Source organism: Emydura macquarii, unplaced genomic scaffold, assembly GCF_026122565.2.
Source record: "Emydura macquarii macquarii isolate MOO-44397 ecotype Brisbane River unplaced genomic scaffold, CSIRO-AGI_Emac_v2 contig_691, whole genome shotgun sequence".
NCBI lineage: Eukaryota > Metazoa > Chordata > Testudines > Chelidae > Emydura > Emydura macquarii.
Window position 1 is genome coordinate 12027363 of NW_027130828.1, and position 17762 is coordinate 12045124.

The 17762-nt window shown below is 45.6% G+C and overlaps 1 protein-coding gene across 9 annotated transcripts in view; it reads left to right on the plus strand.

Annotated features, from left to right (window-relative positions):
* Nucleotides 1-17762, plus strand: part of DNM1 (dynamin 1) — a 96948-nt gene that overhangs the window by 70230 nt on the left and 8956 nt on the right. For 5 of the 9 annotated variants that reach the window (XM_067542084.1, XM_067542086.1, XM_067542081.1 and 2 more), the window contains 6 exons: nucleotides 8892-9001; nucleotides 9757-9868; nucleotides 11343-11354; nucleotides 14204-14374; nucleotides 14644-14885; nucleotides 15237-15455. In XM_067542084.1, the coding sequence (XP_067398185.1) occupies nucleotides 8892-9001; nucleotides 9757-9868; nucleotides 11343-11354; nucleotides 14204-14374; nucleotides 14644-14885; nucleotides 15237-15455 (866 nt within the window). The remainder of the gene's footprint in view (nucleotides 1-8891; nucleotides 9002-9756; nucleotides 9869-11342; nucleotides 11355-14203; nucleotides 14375-14643; nucleotides 14886-15236; nucleotides 15456-17762) is intronic. The other 4 variants (XR_010918609.1, XR_010918608.1, XR_010918610.1 and 1 more) reach the window with 2 other exon arrangements.

The following is a 17762-nucleotide window of genomic DNA, read 5'->3' on the forward strand; positions in this document are numbered from 1 at the left end:
GACAGGAAGTGAGCCATCTGACGGATAAGGTTGCGCAGAGGAAAGGAAGGTTCCATACCTTGGATGGAAACTTGAAGAATGCCGCTTTCTCTCTGGTGCTCAGCTCCTGTGTAGCGATTCCAGATGTTCCCCGGGCCATGTGGTTCACTTCCTCTCTTGTGCTGCAGGGATAAAGAGAGCTTTAGGTGCAATATGCAACCCACCAGCACACACAGAGGAGGGGGGAGCCAGAAGAAAGGGTTTAAATCAGTGGTTCCCAACCTGTGGCCCGGGGGCCTAAAGTAGCCCACGGGGGCTTTCAAAGTGGCCCGCTGCTCCCTTCCCACTGGCTGCAGAAGGAAAACACTGCCTAAGGACCCAGGCGGAGTGTGTTACCACGGGGCTAGAAGAATGGTGCAGGCTCCTTACTGCAGCCAATGTGATGGGAGATTAGCGCTCCCCTCCCCTTGGCTGTAGCAAGGAGCACAGCAAAGCGCTCCACCTGGGTCCCTAGGTGCTGGGGTCCCTGCTGGAGCCAGAAGGAACAGCAGAAGGGAGCCACTGCCTAGGGACCCAGATGGAGCACATGGGGCTACAGGATGCATGCGGTTTCCCTGCAGCGGCCAGGGGAACGGGAGAGCCTCCTCGCTGAACTCCTTCCGTCTGGCTGCAGTGGATGGGGAGGGGAACTGCTGGTGGAGACTGGTGGCCCTTCAGGGTAGTAAAAGTTATATCTGTGGCCCTCAAGACAAAAAGGTTGGGAACCACTGGTTTAAATCAGTGGCTAAAAACATGAACATCCAAGCTCCTGCCTTGTCCCTGATTGCCTAATCAGGGCATGAGGAGTGGTTAGAGTTACACTGACTCCATTCCTCTGTTCTTTCAATACTCCTCAGTGGGTGCAGAACACTGAGCCTTCGCCTCTTCAAAGAACTGTGCAAACATTTAGGGCCCGATTCATCCTTGCTCCAGTGCAGAGCCCAATGCGGGGACTGAGGGGAGGTGACATGCCTTTTCTGTCCTAGGGCTGCTGGGTGCTGGCTCAGCTCTGAGGACTGCTGAAATTGCACCCTGGCTGTTGTAGCCCCTGTAAGTCTTGTGACAGCCAGCGAGGAGCCACCGTGTAAGAATGTTCCCCACCCCAGCCACTGCTCCTTCCACTCCCTATCCTCCCTGACATTTCTCCGAATGCCTCCTGCAGGGGGATGCAGAGCACATGTAGCCAGCTCTGCACCTGCCAGGGAGGCCACTGTGTCAGAGATATCTCTCTGGACATGGAGGCCTTTCGTCTTGTCGTCACACAAAAGTTGCACATGTTTAACTTAAATCAGGTTTGAAACCAATTTAGTTAAACCAGTGCAAATCTCTGTGTGGACATGATAATTTAATTTTGAATGGCCTATTTCAGTTTATCTTAAACATGTTGCAAAGCAGAAGCAAAATAAGCCTGGTTTATGCTGAAATAAGAATGCCTTATGCAGCTTTTTGCACTGGATTAACTAAAACAGTTTAAAATAACACCTTCAATTAAAACAACTTTGCAGCTGGTATAGGTGGTGTAAAGTGCACTGGTATAAGTGGTGTAAAGTGACCACAAGGCACCAGTGAATCAGGCCCTAGGCGATGAACCCAGATGTGACTGTGTGCTGCATTTCAGGACAGAGGTGTCTTGAAAGGTATGTATGGTATGGATGATTGGAACTTCCTGGAGAAATACAGTGTGTTATAGATTCCTAGATTCCAGGGCCATAAAGAACCATTGTGATCATCTAGTCTGATTATGGGGCCATAAAACTTCCCCAAAATAATTCCTGGAGCATATATTTTAGGAAAACATCCAGTCTGCCGACATGCAATCTTTGCCTTCCAAGTCAAAGGTGAGCGGGCACAAGGAATCTTCAGGGTCATTTATTGGGAGTGATGGAGCCAAATGTAGATGGGAGCGCAGCATTTCTACTAGAGTTTTCTATTTTAAATGATGTAATCATTTCTATGCATTCTAATAATTCAGTTTAATTATTTTTTAGGAAGTTTATCCTAGCAGTCATGCAATATCTGTTCTAAGTTACAATAATAATAATAATAATAAATTAATTAATAATGCTTTGCATTTAAATAGCACCTCTTAAGCACTTTACTTATGTTGCACACAAAGGAACCCACTGAAATGCAGCCACCACTGGGGTTGTAGTTTAGTTAAGCACAACATCAGTAGAGAACAGAAAGTAAAGCAGATTAGAGCAGGCTAAAGCATGGTGATTCAGGTAAAAGAAGAGCACTGCCAAAGCTGTGACTGGCTGCCAAAACAGCAAAGCAGAAAGATTGAAAGAAAAGACACAGACATTACCTAAATCATTCTTTGATTTTCTGAGATTTTAAAACATATTTAGGGCTATATTGGAATAATTACTTTGCATTTTGATAGCATCTCATCCCAGACCAAGAACCATAGCGTAGTATTTTCAGAAATGTTTACAGTGAAGGATTCCCCCAGACTCCCTACAAATTATTTGCTCAACTACCTCCCCATTACTCCAGTTAAACCTTGTTCCCAGTCAATTTGTTCAGTATTGCTTTCAGGAACAGTGTATACCAATGCCCAGCATAGGGCCTTTTGTTTGTTTGCTGCATTCAGGGTCCTCCATGCAAGGATTGTGATTGTAGTTAGGAATAATGGTCTGTTAAAAGGTGTGAGACTGACCAGGCCTGATTAGATCCTGTAAGCCCAATACCCTTTCTCTCCCTATATTTGCACTTCAGTGTCCTGCTTCCTGCAGCCCACAACATTACCTCCTCCCCTTTGCCTCGTGGCCATTCAGAGTAATTCCTTGGCTATGTATGTGTTTCATGGGATAGATATTCTGCTGCTGAGAGGGCAGCCTCTCCTCTGCTACGATCCTCTTTCTGCCTTGCCGCCAAAATGAGATGTCTGATGAGCAATACAGGCCTTTGGGGTCAAGCCAAGATCTTTGAACCATGCTCCACAAAGCTACCTCCCCCATCCCAGGATGTACTGACAACAAGTTCTCCTCCTCTGATTTTTGTCTGCATCTGTCAGGCTGGAAGGAGAAACCCCCCTTCCCCCTTTTGGCTGCATTGCTCCTGGGACGTCTCAGCCACCACACACACTGCCTGATTGCTAACATATGGGCAGAGGGCTTAGCCAAAGCTTTGAAAGGCTCAACCCTCGGCAGCTCGTTACCCTCTTTCCTGTCTCTACATTCAGGAAATGAAGTCAGAGCATTGATATAAAACAGGCTGGGCTGAAAACGGAGAAGATGGAAAGCGTGGAGCTAGGAGTTTTGAGAGAGTGGAGTGTAGGTGTGGTGAGATAGAGGGCCAAAGAAGCACTGGCTTAATGTGTCTGTGTGCATCATGCTGCAATCAGGGGCCAGGGGATTTACCTTCTGGCACCAGTGCTTTAGCTCTTGTATGGCTCTCATTGCTCACGAAGCTGAGGAACTGTATGCTAGTGAACAGCAATATGGGTCTAATTGCCCCTCAAGGATTTTGGTTTGAATCTTGCTCCAGGGCACAGATGCACTGCCCTTAAAAACTGGGAACCTGGTACTAGCATTCTATGTGATGGAATTCACTGTCTTCAGAGCTTAAGAGAGTGAAGCCCGGTGCTAAAGTATTGTCTCCTACTGCACTTAGAGACTGGTAGTATGAATCCTGACATGGGTGTATGGCTCCTACTGCACTTTAGAGTCAGGGGTTCAAAATTTGATCTCAGTTTCACTGGTGTAAAACTGGAGAAAGTGCCAAATCCTAATCACATTAATGTTAATGATAAATTCCCATTAGCTTTATAGTGTGTCCAGGTTTTGGTCCTAACACTATTGGATTCACTCTAGATTTACCTTGGTGTAACTTAGATCAAACTCTGTTGAGTGCAAATCCTGGCATTAGTGCTTTGGTATGGGAATTGACAGCATGCAGAGGCTAGAAGCATTACAGAAGCAATTCCTGTGATGAAGGGGAAGAACTCTACTGCCTTGGTGGAAGCAAAATGGGTACAGGGTGAAAACACACATATCCAATCTCCTAAGACATGGGGAATTCTGTTCTCACCACTTGATTTCTCGCTCTTTTTTTGCTGTGAGATGTTTCTTCTTTTATACGGAGCTTCAAAATTTTCTGACGTAAAAAGATGTGGGGAGCCTTTTCTAGGTCTGATTCCTTTAACTGGCATCTATCTACATTGAAGTTATTTTCTTGGGTAGCAAGAGATTGCATATGGATGATGTATAAGGAGCTTCAGTGAGGAGAGACTGCAGTGGAACTGGTTGGCTTGCCCAAGGGCTTAGCAATGGGTGTTCATGTCCTATAGGTCACCAGTTCAGCAGCTGTAACCTGGAGCAGCAGTGACTGAAAGTTATTGCAATCTGGGAGCTGTAAGGGGATTTTCAGAATGTGAAATGAACTTTATGGGTCTCAGCCAAATTCCTATTTAAGGCATCCACATCCCAAAAATACTCACCCCCCTCAGTTAGGACTAACTGGCACCTTGACTGGAAGTCTCAGGAGAAAGTATAGGGGAACTGAGACCTGAATACCACTTCTGTCTTTGGTCACTCTGGATCAGTGGTGGGAGCGGTAAAGGAGCCCTGTTGCTGCTCAAGCTGTATCTGTTCTGTCTCTCCTAGAGAACATCAGTTTCCAGGACACCTTTCCCAGCACTACATTATGATGAAAATATTGTAACAGACTAATATCATTTGACCTTTTCATTGGGTATCTGAAACATATAGAGGAGGGGCTGGGATTCTTAGGCATTAATGGGATTTAGTGAGATAGCTGACTAAGGTGTAGGAGGCCATTATGATGGCCAAATCTTTCTTCTCTGGATTTTGATTCCATCTGCCCATGAAATGTGTTAGCAGCATCACAATCTTCAGTTGCTTCTTTGCTCTTGTGTTTTCCAGTTTGATATTGGAATCTCTATAGCAGCCTACCCGTCTTTTCTATTCCCTTTCCCCGTGGGAGGGATCACATTTCTCCCTGTTTCCAGCCAAGGCAAGCATGACATACACACCAGAACCCACACACAAGGGTGATGGTTACATACATAATACATTTCCATTGGAGTAGTTTCAGATATCTGCACTCTGCTTCGAGGTGAGGAGTTTGGTATAATGGCTCCTTCTCTTGGTCACTTTTGGTATAGCAATACCTGACTAGAATTGCACACTTGCAAATAGGACCCTTGGACCAAATTCAGCTCTCAGTTATATTGATGTAAATCCAAATTAGCTCCAATAAAGACTGTGGAGTAACTCTATATTTGTCCCTGAGTAACAGAGAGCAGAATCTGATCTTCAGTTTTTAGGGTTAAAGCCAAAAAATCCCAAATTTTAACCTCATCCATCTCTGAATCCAGATTTCAAAATTGTTTAAATAAAAAAGAAATCTGGGCCTACATTTTGGGTGCCTCAGTTTTTGGCTGCTTATCTGGAGACACCTTAAAGGATAGTCAGAAAGCTCTGACCACTCCAACTCTGAAAATCAGATCCCCATAAGGTGTCTCAAATTGGACACCCCAAAATTGAGGCATCAAAAATCATTGGTCACTTTTGAAAATTTAGGCCTCAGTTTTCAACATTTTCCACACGTTTGTCCACCCATTTCACCTGGGATTTTGATTAGTCCCAGGCTTAAATTTCCAGTGATGGCTGTTAGTCATTTTCCATATAAAAGGCCTTCAACTGGCCCTCAAATATCCCACACCACTCCAACCACAAAGTTGCTGTTTGAGCTCCTGATGCCAGAGAAGTGCTGTTGGAACCCCCACCTTGTGTTTTGTGTAACTATTATTGTTTAAAAATTAACATGAGCTCTTCATAGGAGGATGGATCAGGTGTGTCAGCTCTTCTAAGAAAGAAAGTGGTTTAAATTCCATTAATTCTTATGAGAAACTATCAACTTTTGTGTCAAATGATCAGCTTTTCTCCAGAAACCTAAAAATAAGATTAATAGTAAAAATAAGACTTTTTAACCTGCAGTCATGACCACATCACTTTATCTCACTTGATTTGTTTAAACTCAGCTTTAACAAAGAATAAAACCCCCAATTCAGATAGCTGGAGGCATTTACAAGCAGATGGCAGTATGCTATAATGAGACCAGGAGTTGAGATATATGGGGTGAGAACAGCCACATGCCATGTATGTTAGAGAGCAGAATGGGATGGAACCATCATGGATGTGGCTGGTCACTGGGAAAGGATCTCAGTGATTAATACACAAACTTGAGGGAGGGAGCACAGAACAGATATAGCACTGAGTGTGATATAAATGCCTAGAAAGATTAGATAGGTAGACAGTTTATAGCTGTGAGTGCCTTGCTCAATTACTATTTGAGGCGCTGAGGGAGCCTGGTTCCTGACTGGCCCCTGGAGGGGATAGGGGAATCAGGCTGTGAGGGCTTCCTTGCTGACTGACTTCTTGAGGTGATGTGGGAGTTAGGCAATGTGGGTGCTATTGCTGACTGACTCCTTCAGGGGTTGGGGGAACTGGGCTGTGAAGGCGTTGTTGCTGACTGGCTCCTCACAGGGTTGGAGGAAGCGGGCTGTTAGAGCCTTATTGTTGTCTGACTCCTTGAGGGATGGAATATGGGGCTGTGTGGGCCCCATTCCTGACTGACACCCTGAGGTGATGAGGGAGTTGGGTTGAGTTGTTTCTGGGATGGAAATATTGAGTGGTAGGGGCCCCAGTGCTAACTGACTCCTTGAGGGACTGGGAGCGTAGGGCTGCCTGGGCTCCCTTGCTGACTGACTTTATGAAGGGGTAGAGGAGGTGGGCTGTGAGGGTCCTGTTGTTGACTGACTCCTTGAAGGCATGGGGAAATTGGGCTTTGAATGCCCAGTTCCTGACTAACTTGAAGGTATGGGGGAATCAGGCTGTGAGGGCCCTATAGGGTGACCACCTTTGTTGGATGGAAATAAGGGAAAACCATATGAAAAATAAGGGACTGCTTTATTTTAAGAGAGATTTTAAGGAAACACCATTTTCCTTCACATATCATGTATTGTTTTTCTCAAGTGCACATTTCTACTGCCCTCAGGTATGCAAAGTAATTATCATAAGCATCATTTTAATGTTTAAAATGGTACTTATTATCAGTTTTAATACATTTCAATACATCTTAAAATAAGGGATGGGTGGTCACCCTGTTGCTGAATGACTCCTTGAGGGGATGAGGGAATTAGGATGTGAAGGGCCCATTGCTGTCTGACTTCTTCAGCAGATCAGGAGTCAGTCTATAAAGGCACTATTGCTGACAGGCTTTTTGAGAGAATGGGGGAATAGGGATGTGAGGGCGGTGTTGCTGACTGATCCCTTGAGGTGACAGGGGAGCAGTTCTGTGGGATGCCCTGTTGCTGACCAAATCCTTGAGGGTATGGGACAGTTGGGCTGTGAGTCCTGAATTGCTGACTGACTTCTTGAGAGGATGGGGAATTGGCTTGTGAAGGCCCCATTGCTGACTGACTCCTTGAGGTGATGTGGGTGCTATTGCTGAATGAGTCCTTGAGGCGATGGGAGAGCGGGGCTGTGAAGGCCCTGTTGCTGAGTAACTTCTTGAGATGTGGTAATTGGGCTGTGAGTTGTCTGACTTCATGAGGTGAAGTGGTTGTTATCTGTGGTGTTGCCATTGCTGACTGACTCCTTGAGGGAATGGTGAAGGCAGACTGTGAAGGCCCCTTTGCTGACTGACTCCTTGAGGAGATGGGGAATTAGGCTGTGAAGGCCCTGGTGCTGTCTGATTTCTTTATGAGATGGGGGAATCAAGTTGTGGGGCTAGGCTGTGAGGGAGACCTTGCTGGCTGACTTCTTGAGTGGATGGGGGAATTGGGCAGTGAGGGCCCGGTTACTGACTGAGTCCCTGAGGAGATAGGGGAGCTGGGCTATGACAGCTGGGTTGACTGACTTTTTAAGGGAATGGGGAATTGGGATACGAGTGCCCAGTTGCTGTCTGACTTATTGAGGTGATGTGGTAGCTGGTCTCTGGTGCTGCTGTTGCTGATTAACTCCTTGAGGGAATGGTGGAGCCAGACTTTGAGGGTCTCTTTACTGACTGACTCCTTGAAGGAATGAGGGAGTCAGGCTGTGAAGGCCCTGTTGCTGACCAATGCTTTATGGAATGGGGAAGTCGAGTTCTGGGGGGCTAGACTGTGAGGAACCCCTCATTGACTGACTTCTTGAGGGGATGGGGAATTGAGCTGTGAGGGCCCCATTGCTGGGTGACTGCTTTATTACTATTACTGATTGACATCTTGGGGAAATGGGGGAATCAGGCTGTGGGGGCCCCATTGCAGACTGACTTGTTCAGGGGATGGAAGCAGTGTGATGTGAGAGTCCCACTGCTGACTGGCTTCTTGAGAGGATGGGGGAATTGGACTATGAGGGCCCCATTGCTAACTGACTCCTTGAGAGCATGGCAGATTTTGTCTGTGAGGACTTAGTTGCTGACTGACTGTTTTATGGGATAGAGGAATCAGACTGTGAGGGGTCCCTTGCTGACTGACTCCTTGAGGGGTTCTGGGAATTGGGCTTTGATTACCCTGTTGATGTCTGACTCCTTGAACGGATGATGGAGTTGGACTGTTGGGGACTCCTTGCTGACTGACTCCTGAAGAGGATGGAGGCGTTGGGCTGTGAGGGCCCCATTGCTGAATGACTCCTGGAGCAGATAGGGGAGTCAAGTTATGGGGACTGGATTGTGAGGGCCGCCTTACTGTCAGACTCCTGGAAGGGTTGTGGAAATTGAGCTGTAAGGGCCCCATTGCTGATTGACTTCTTGAAGGGATAAAGAAGTGAGGCTCTGAGGATCACAATGCTGACTGATTCCTTCACCAGATGAGAATTTGGTCAGAAGCAGTGAGTGACCAGTTACTGATCTTCTTCTTTCAGGAGAAGGAGAAGAAGTACATGCTGCCAGTGGATAACCTGAAGCTGCGGGATGTTGAGAAGGGCTTCATGTCCAGCAAGCATATCTTTGCTCTCTTCAACACTGAACAGAGGTGCTGTCATTTCCCCAGAGCTGGCTTATCTGTTTCCTAGACTTCGCCTAATCAAGTCTCTACCTTCAGCCCCATACAGTATTTTAGGGACACCCTGAAATGGGCTATGAGGGTACAAAGGAGAGGGAGTAGAGAGATGGGGCCCCTCAGGAATGTTGTCCTGATGGACATCTTCTTAGAGGACAATCATTAGGAGGAAACCCTTTTAAAAGGAAAGACTCTGGAATACTTCTCTAAGCTCTTATAATCATGCTACTTACTTTCTTTGCTGCAGTGCATTGTGCAATGTCATCCCAGCTTTCAACTAGCCAGACTGCCTAGCCTCAGGGATCTCTGCCATGGCTAGACTGCAGCTATTTGAACCCCTCTTGATTCTTTCAGTTGGATAATAACGTTAGTCCCAAGAATTTGTGAGCCCAGAGTGTAGGGTGAAGAAATGCATGACTGAATGTGTTTGGAAAGGCAATCTCCTCTCAAACCTCCCAAGAGTAGTCTCTTCAGGACAGGGTCAGGGTCTGCTGAGAAATTAGAGTGGGGAAAGCTAGGGTTAATAATGGATAGTTAATTCCCTTTCCTCACCTTTTTAGAGGGTGCTTCAATGAGGACAGGCATAAGGATATTAGCAGGACACTGAGAGGGTAGTCTACTTTTTAAGTGATCAGTAGATACGCTAAGGATTTTAGAACAGTGGCAAAGATGGAGAAGTGGTTGCTGTACCATGGGGATAGTAACATGTCTTATGTCTCACTCCTTAGGAATGTTTACAAAGACTATCGGCAGCTGGAGTTGGCCTGTGAGACCCAGGAGGAGGTGGACAGCTGGAAGGCTTCCTTCCTGCGTGCAGGAGTTTACCCTGAGCGTGTTGGGGTAGGTTGGGGGCTTGGTCATTGGTAATAACGGGATGAGAAAGGGTGGTATGCAAGTGTCTTAGGAACAACCACTGAACTAATTGTCCCTTGAGTTAAAAAGGACGCTATTGTGAGGGCCTTACCTCCATCATCTCCTGCGGTGGAGTAGAGTTGGAAGACAGGCTGAACTTCTTTCTCTCAGCCTCCTCTGATACGTGCTACTTCTTCCACTGGTGAGGATGCACAGGGTAAAACCATCAGTAACTTTCAAGTGCGGGGAAGGAGGTGGACCTTTAAGATAAGCCATTCAGGCTTTTATCCTCCCTATGGGCTGTAAATCCAGTTACATGAGATTTCTCAGACAGACTGGGGAAGTAGATCAGGTCTCCAGGGATAATTTCTGCTCAGGAGGGGTGAGGAGATAGGAGGAGAAAAGTGAATGTAACAAACACACCTTTCTGAAGACATTTCCATAGCTCCACACCCTTGAGTCTCGTGCTTCAGCACAAGGAAGAAGGGAATGGCCAATAAAACAATCATTTGAAACTTTTAAACTACCTCACCCCAGGAGAAGCCCAAACAGAGGCATAATGCTGCCTATTCTTATTCCTCGTCAGTACCTTTTCTCTATGGCCAAGTTTGGAGCTCCATCAGCTTTGCCAGAGCTGTGTTTTCCTATCTGGAGGGGGTGTTCTTATATTTTGCTTGTTAGGTATCTTATTCCCCTACAGTAGAAGAGCCCCTTGTCTTAAATATGTAGGATATGAAGGCAGCCATATTATTATATACCATACTGTACACTCCTGTAGAGTTAAAGAAACATCCCTGAAACTTTTCAGTCTCTCGTGTGTGAGGAAAGTCATTATGAGTACTTACCCATTAGAGAAGTGAAAATTACTTACCTGTCATTTTTTTTCAGACAGTTGTGATTCTAGTAAAGGCTCATCCACCTTCTCTGCTAGACTTGAAGATCATTGTTTTGTCATAAATACTTTTTATCCTATAACTATTTGGTGGGAAAGAAACTGAGGGTTAAAGGGACACTGGGCCTTATCCAAAGCCATTGAAGTCAATGGAAGGACTTCCAATGACTTCACCTATTGTTGAGGCAGTGGAAAGATTTGGAATATTCTGTGCTGCTATGGGGCCGTTGTGATCCCTGTCCAACACTTGGGCACAAGAGCCTATGTGAGGAGAGGGTAACAGGATCAGCCATTGCAGATAAGCAACTTTCCCATGACATCCATCTTTAATTATCCATTTTCCTTTGCAGAGGTTGCATTTTGATCATTTCAATTTAGTTAATGATCCGCTCAGCCCCTGTGGCCCAGGGTGACTTAATTACTTTGAACTGTGTTTTTTATTGGGTTTGGTCTTATTTCCATTCAATGCTATAGTAGATGCTTCTCCTGCCTCTGAGACCAACTAAAATCTGTTTTTTATTTTTGTCACTTTTTTTGTTTTTGTTTTTTGTGCTCAAACTGACCTGCCAGGACAAGGACAAAGTAAGTGACACCCCTTCTGCCTGTACTGCCGTTTGGGGGCTCTTCTCAGCTAGTTCTGATTTTTCTGATTTTCTTTTTCAGTTTCTTTCTCTTTTTTTTCCCCTTTGTCATCATCTCCTGGGAGGCAATCATTCGTTCTTCCTCTGTCTTTGCACCTCCTGTCGGATCATCTGCTGTTCGTTTTCTGTTCTTGGCTTGGGTTTTCCTTTTTCTCTTTTTATTTCCCCTCTTTGATATTTGATTTCTGAGTCTCATCAGAACTTTTTTTTTGGCATTTTATCCTCTTTTTTTGAGTCATCATGTCTGATTTCCTGCTCCCTAACCCCATATTTCTCAGACCTGAAGCCTTCCATTCCTTTGGGGATACAGACGATCCTTCCAGCTGAAGCTCAGACAAAAAAACCCTAGGGGAAACACAGACAAAAGAAAAGAAAATTTCCCCTTCCTTGCTGGATTGTTTTCACCCAAATTGGAGACAGTATTGTGCTTCATTTCATGTCCTAAACTGTTCCAAGGCTGCCAAAATGGGACAGTGTGAGTGAGGGAAATTTAAAAATAAAATGATGAGTAACATTTTAAATAGCAGATTGAAACACACACAGCAAAATCCTTCATGCTTTGAAAACTACCTTGAAATTAATCCCAACGGGATGAGTCTTTGCAGGTGTGCTATTGTGTTGTTGTGCACTATTGGTTACCAGATTTAATTCTAGAGATAGCTGTATGCTGTATTTCAGCTATGGGTGCAAGGGCTTCTTTCTTTCTTTCTTTCTTTCTTGATTTCTTTTTCTGGACTGTTCCAGTGACTCGTTCTATGACCTTGAGCAAATTACTTCATTGCTCTGTGCCTCAGTTTTCCCACCTGTATAATGGGAATGAGGCTCTCTTACTTCACAGAGGGGTTGTAAGGATTAATTAATGTTTGCTGATCCTTAGAACTGTACTGAGCTCAGGCATGGAACATTTCAGCCCAAATGGAGAATTTTTCAGAAAGTTATAAACATAAGAAAACAGGAGATTATAGTGAATATCCCAACAGAACTTTAACTAGTGAATAATATATAGGACTCAATCCTGTGGACCTAGGGCTTGATTTTCCATTGCCCTGCATCTTATATAGTCATTTACACGATTGCAAAGTGAATGTGAAGTGGGTGTAAAATGCTACCAAATCCGAGGGTCTCACAGGACATTCACAATAACTATAGCAGGTGCAGAGCAACAAAAAATGAACCCCCTTTGTCACATGTGAGTACTCTCACTGAAGTCAATGGAACTACTTATGTGATTAGGGACTGTTAATGGTGACATGACCAAGAGTTGCAAGATCAGGTTCAAAGTTCCTAAAACATTTTGGGATTCTCTGAAATGAAAGTCACTATAGATGTGTAAGGTATTAATGTTTAATAATATTAATACCAATTGTTATAATACAGAGAGTATTCACTGTATGGAATCCTGAAGGAAATGGCTTAGCAAGAAGAATGAAGAGTTTGCATTAACCTTTTGATTAATAAATCCCATTCCAATGTTTAAAACATTTCCCACCCTGGAGAATCTTGTCCCAATCAAGGGAGACCTGACTATTTTTTGTGCTGCCACATTTGAGTATCCCACCTATTGTAATTCAGACTATCATTTAGCATCCAGCTGGCCTTCCTTCCATCACCACCACCAGGGACAGAACCAAGAGGGCTCTAACTCCTAAAGGCAGAGACTTGGCATAGCAGCCAGTCTGAGCAGGGTGTTCATTCACATTTTCATTAGGGGTTATTTCTTCCTTCCCCCAAGCCACCTGCCTTCTTCCTTCTCTCCTTCTTTATATCAACTGCAAATGGTGCCCTCACCCAGCAACTGCAAGACTGAGCACACTTTTCTTGAAACTTCCACTGTTCCTGTAACCACCACTAGCACCCAGAAACTCCAGTGATGTACACATTAGGATAAATAGACACTAGGGGGTGCTAAAGAGCTATATAAATTGCATCCTCACTCCCTAATCCTGCATTTGAGGGCTATTTGAGAATATCAGCCTGAGCTGGCCGATAGAACTAGAATCCTAACACTGCTCTCAAAGGTTGGTATCCTAGTCACTGTGTATCAGTCTGCCTAGGTATTCTGAGACATAAAATGTGAGCATGAATACATATAGATGTGCACACGCATATGCATACATGCACACATATGTATGCAATTATATTGTGTTTATGGTGTATTTTATATTCACTTGCTGTTGCATACACATTGGTGCATTTATGTTCACTCACCCTGCAGAAATACTGGCATGTTGGTATTCATTCCCTTGCAAAAACATTAGTGCATTGGAGATAACTTTGTGCACACATAATGGTGCATTTGTATACACCTGGCCCTGCAGAAATGCAGATGCGTTTGAGTTCATCCACACCTATACACACATCGATGCATTTATGTTCATGCCCTTGCACACGTTGGGTGCACTTTTGGTCACATGTATGTTAGCTGATGACAACAATTTAAGGAAGGCAGCATGCTTCTAAAGACTAACTTGAGAGTAAACTGGTTCTGCGATTATTCCAATAACCAATTGTAGTGTAGCAAGTTAGGACAGAATTGTACTAACATGGCACTCACATTCATGACCCTTCCTCTAAATTGAGCTGAGGCAGGGTTACCTGGTTATGCAAGCTGAGTATTGTATTGGGAGTTACAGCTCAGAAGAAAACTGGAGTTGTATGCCATGTTGCTGCATGAATTTCCCCCCTGTCTCCCGAGCTGTCTCATATTTGATTTTTGGCCTCTGTGGGGTATTAAAGAATTGATCTGTCTCTTACCAACTGCTGTTTCTCCCTTTTGCCCTCCCTCTGCAGGCAAGTGAGACAGAGGAAAATGGATCAGACAGTTTCATGCACTCCATGGATCCCCAACTGGAGAGACAAGTGGAAACAATCAGGAACCTGGTGGACTCCTACATGGGAATTGTCAACAAAACCATCCGAGACCTCATGCCTAAGACCATCATGCATCTCATGATAAACAATGTACATATTACACTGCTTAGCCCATTGGGAACTGTGGGAGAACTAGAAAGAGAAGAGAAGAAAGGGAGAAAGACGTGGAGAGAAGACGGAAAGAGAGAGAAATATGGGTGGACTAGCTAACAGGAGAGAGGTGAAAGAGAGGAGGGGAGGAAAGGCTGGGAGACAAAGACTAAATGAGGATGGGAAAGAGTGAGAGGCTTTGCAGGGAAGATGATTCAGATGGAGGCTTTGATGGCTGTGATTTCCTGTTTCTTCTGCTTTGGTTACAGACAAAGGATTTTATCCACTCAGAGCTGCTGGCAAACCTCTACTCCTGTGGAGACCAAAACACCCTCATGGAAGAGTCAGCAGAGCAGGCCCAACGGCGCGATGAGATGCTGCGCATGTACCATGCCCTGAAAGAGGCACTCAACATCATCGGAGACATTAACACCACCACCATCAGCACCCCTATGCCCCCGCCAGTGGACGACTCCTGGCTGCAGGTGCAGAATATACCATCTGGACGCAGGTACCAGAGGCTCAGGGGGAGAGCCCCATGGACCTGCCTGATGCCTCTTTAGTGGTTAGATGGGGCCTCCTGCTAGAATATGAAGGCTACCAGGGTGCTGAAGATTCTGGGAGTATTGAAAATTTAAATGAGGGTTTCTGAGGCCTTGAAAATTATGTAGGAACTTCTAGGGCTTTGTATAGGTGAATTGAACTACCAGAACCTTGAAGGTTATATGGAGGTTGGAGGAGCCTTGAAGGCAAACAGGAGGATTGAACGGATATGGAGGGGGGCCAAAAGCAATGTGGGGTTTGGAGGGCTACTGTACATGCCTGTTGCTGCAGTTGAAACGTCTCTTTGTTTGTTTGGTAGGTCTCCCACATCCAGCCCTACACCGCAGAGGAGAGCTCCCGCTGTTCCACCAGCCAGGCCTGGATCTCGAGGTCCAGCTCCTGGACCTCCTCCTGCTGGTGGACCCACCCTAGGTGGTGCTCCCCCTGTACCCTCCAGGCCAGGTGCCTCCCCTGACCCTTTTGGGCCCCCACCTCAAGTTCCATCTCGGCCAAACCGTGCTCCTCCTGGTGTCCCTAGGTAAGTCTTGAGACACTCGTGCAGAGGGGGGAGAGAATTTCAGTTTCAGGTGGCAGATCTGGTAATGCTTCCCTTCTCTCAGCTTACAGAGCAGTCATGGACCATTGGGGATGGGTGAAGTTTTCCTCTGTGTGTTTGAATCAATTCTGCAGTTGGGAACATTTGTTCCTTTATTTGACTTGCTAGTACTGAAATTTCATTTTATCTGGGGAGACGGTGAGGAGGCAGGTGTCTGAAACAGGGACATCCTCTTCTCCATATAAAACTGCATTTAGGATTTGGGAGAGACCTTGGGTCAGAGGATATTGCACATGATAAAAATCCCAGTCAAAGCAGAAATAGTGGTACCTGTACTCACAAGTGGGAAACGAAATTGCCAGAAATGAGATGGGATAGGGGTGGGCAGGGGAATGTTTTTCATGGCAATGAGCGCCATGTCAGGGTGGATGAGCTCTTTCTCCTCTCCTGATACAGGATGTTTCAAGGAGAGGAAGAGGGGGCTTCAACCGCGATGTGTGTATGCTTTTCCTACCCTGTTTGGCTGCTGCCTTCAGTACCAGTGGCAGCTGGGTAGGAGTGTAGTATGAGAACACGCGGTTGGAAGGCGAACTCCTTCCCCTATGAGCACACTTATCACCCCTACAGTTAACTCTCAGTGCCAAGGGCACTTTCCGAGCTAAAGAGCCCACATGTTACTTCACAATCTCACAAGGAAGCTTTGTAGAACTGGGTCCTCCCCCAGGTACAGTCACTCTGTGCATACTTCCGACATTCTGGAATGCGCCACAAGTGCATTGCTAAGGAAATTTTAGAAAGAAGCTGGGCTGGAACCAAGGTCATTTCGGTGTTAGATCCTTGATATCAGCCTGAAGAATGGAAATAAGTGGAATGGTAAAATAAATGATCATCAAGAACTTCCCATCTGTGGGTGTAAGGAAATCTCTCCCCTGTAATAAGGCCCCATTTCCGATGGGTGCTGATGGTGTATTTCAGAGGCTGCCCGGCCCTCTTCTGTTACAACACCTTGTTTCTGATGGGCGTTCATGGTGTATGTCAAAGCTTCCCAGCCCCCTTGCCTGTGATAACACCCTGTCTCTGGTGGGTAGTGATGGTGTATGTTAAAGGTTGCCTGGTCCGTCCCCTGTGATAACACCTTGACTCTCTGGGTGCTGCTTGTTCAGAGAGAGAGAGTTCTTTGACAGGTTCTGTATCCAGCCCAGGACAGGAGCAGGAGTGGATGAGTCCGAAGAGGATGCAGATCAGTTTTTATTGATTCTTTGGTGTGCAAATGATGTCACCTTCTCAATGCCTCTGCCCTGGCCCTTCCTCTGCCCCTTGATGCTGCTCCCACAGGGACCCGGCTATATGTGCCTCGCTGCCCCCTCTCAGGGGCTTGAAGTACCATTGGTAGTGCCTGTGGATATCTGCATGCTTCAGCTGTATCATTTTGGCTCTTATTTCTTGTGCTGCTGCCTCCCCACATGCCACTCCTTTTCTGTTCATTTTTTGGTGTGTTTCCCACATTTCTCTCTCTTTCTCCATCTCCTTTTCACCCCTTGTGTTTCATTTCCTCACTCATGAAAAATATTCTATATACCCTGGCCATCCTGGTAGGATCCCCCAAACAGCCTGAAATGAGCTGAGCTCCTGCCTCTAAGGAGATCCTTTACCCCTCTGTAGCAGCCTAGATTGCTAACCCTGCCCCCTTTGTAACAGGCTTTTTATGGTTGATTCTCTCTATGTGGAGCAGAGAGGTTCTGAACAAAACATTAACACTGGACTAGAGGAAGAAAACTTGAAATGTCTAACTGAACTCCCTTGCCCTTGGGGAAAAAATGATGGATTATATTCCATGCAGATTCATCGCCTCATTTTGGATGGGAATGAGATGGTTCCAAAGGGTGTAGTGAAGCAATGCTCACTCACGCTCTCTCTCTCTCTCCCCCACTCCTCCATTCTTCCAGCTGTTCATAGACTCCTCCCATGCCTTATTCCCTGCTTGCTATTTGGGTTTCTCCATTCACCAGAGAACTCAGATGGCAACCTTTTTCCCTCTTTTATATATAGAATAAGAAAGTTCCCTGCTGGTATCTGGGCTTGGGTCTTTCTGCCATGGGTGAACGGGTACCATCTCCATTGTTGCTTTTCTTTTAATACCCATCTTTCCCTCACTGGTTGGATTACACTGGATGCTATATGAGTGTGAAGTGGAACTTGTTACCTTTACAGTGTGAATGAGCCTTGCTGTAGGAGCTGGTGCAGTGAGAAAGTGGGATCTGAGACGTGTGTATGTTTGGGTGTACTTGT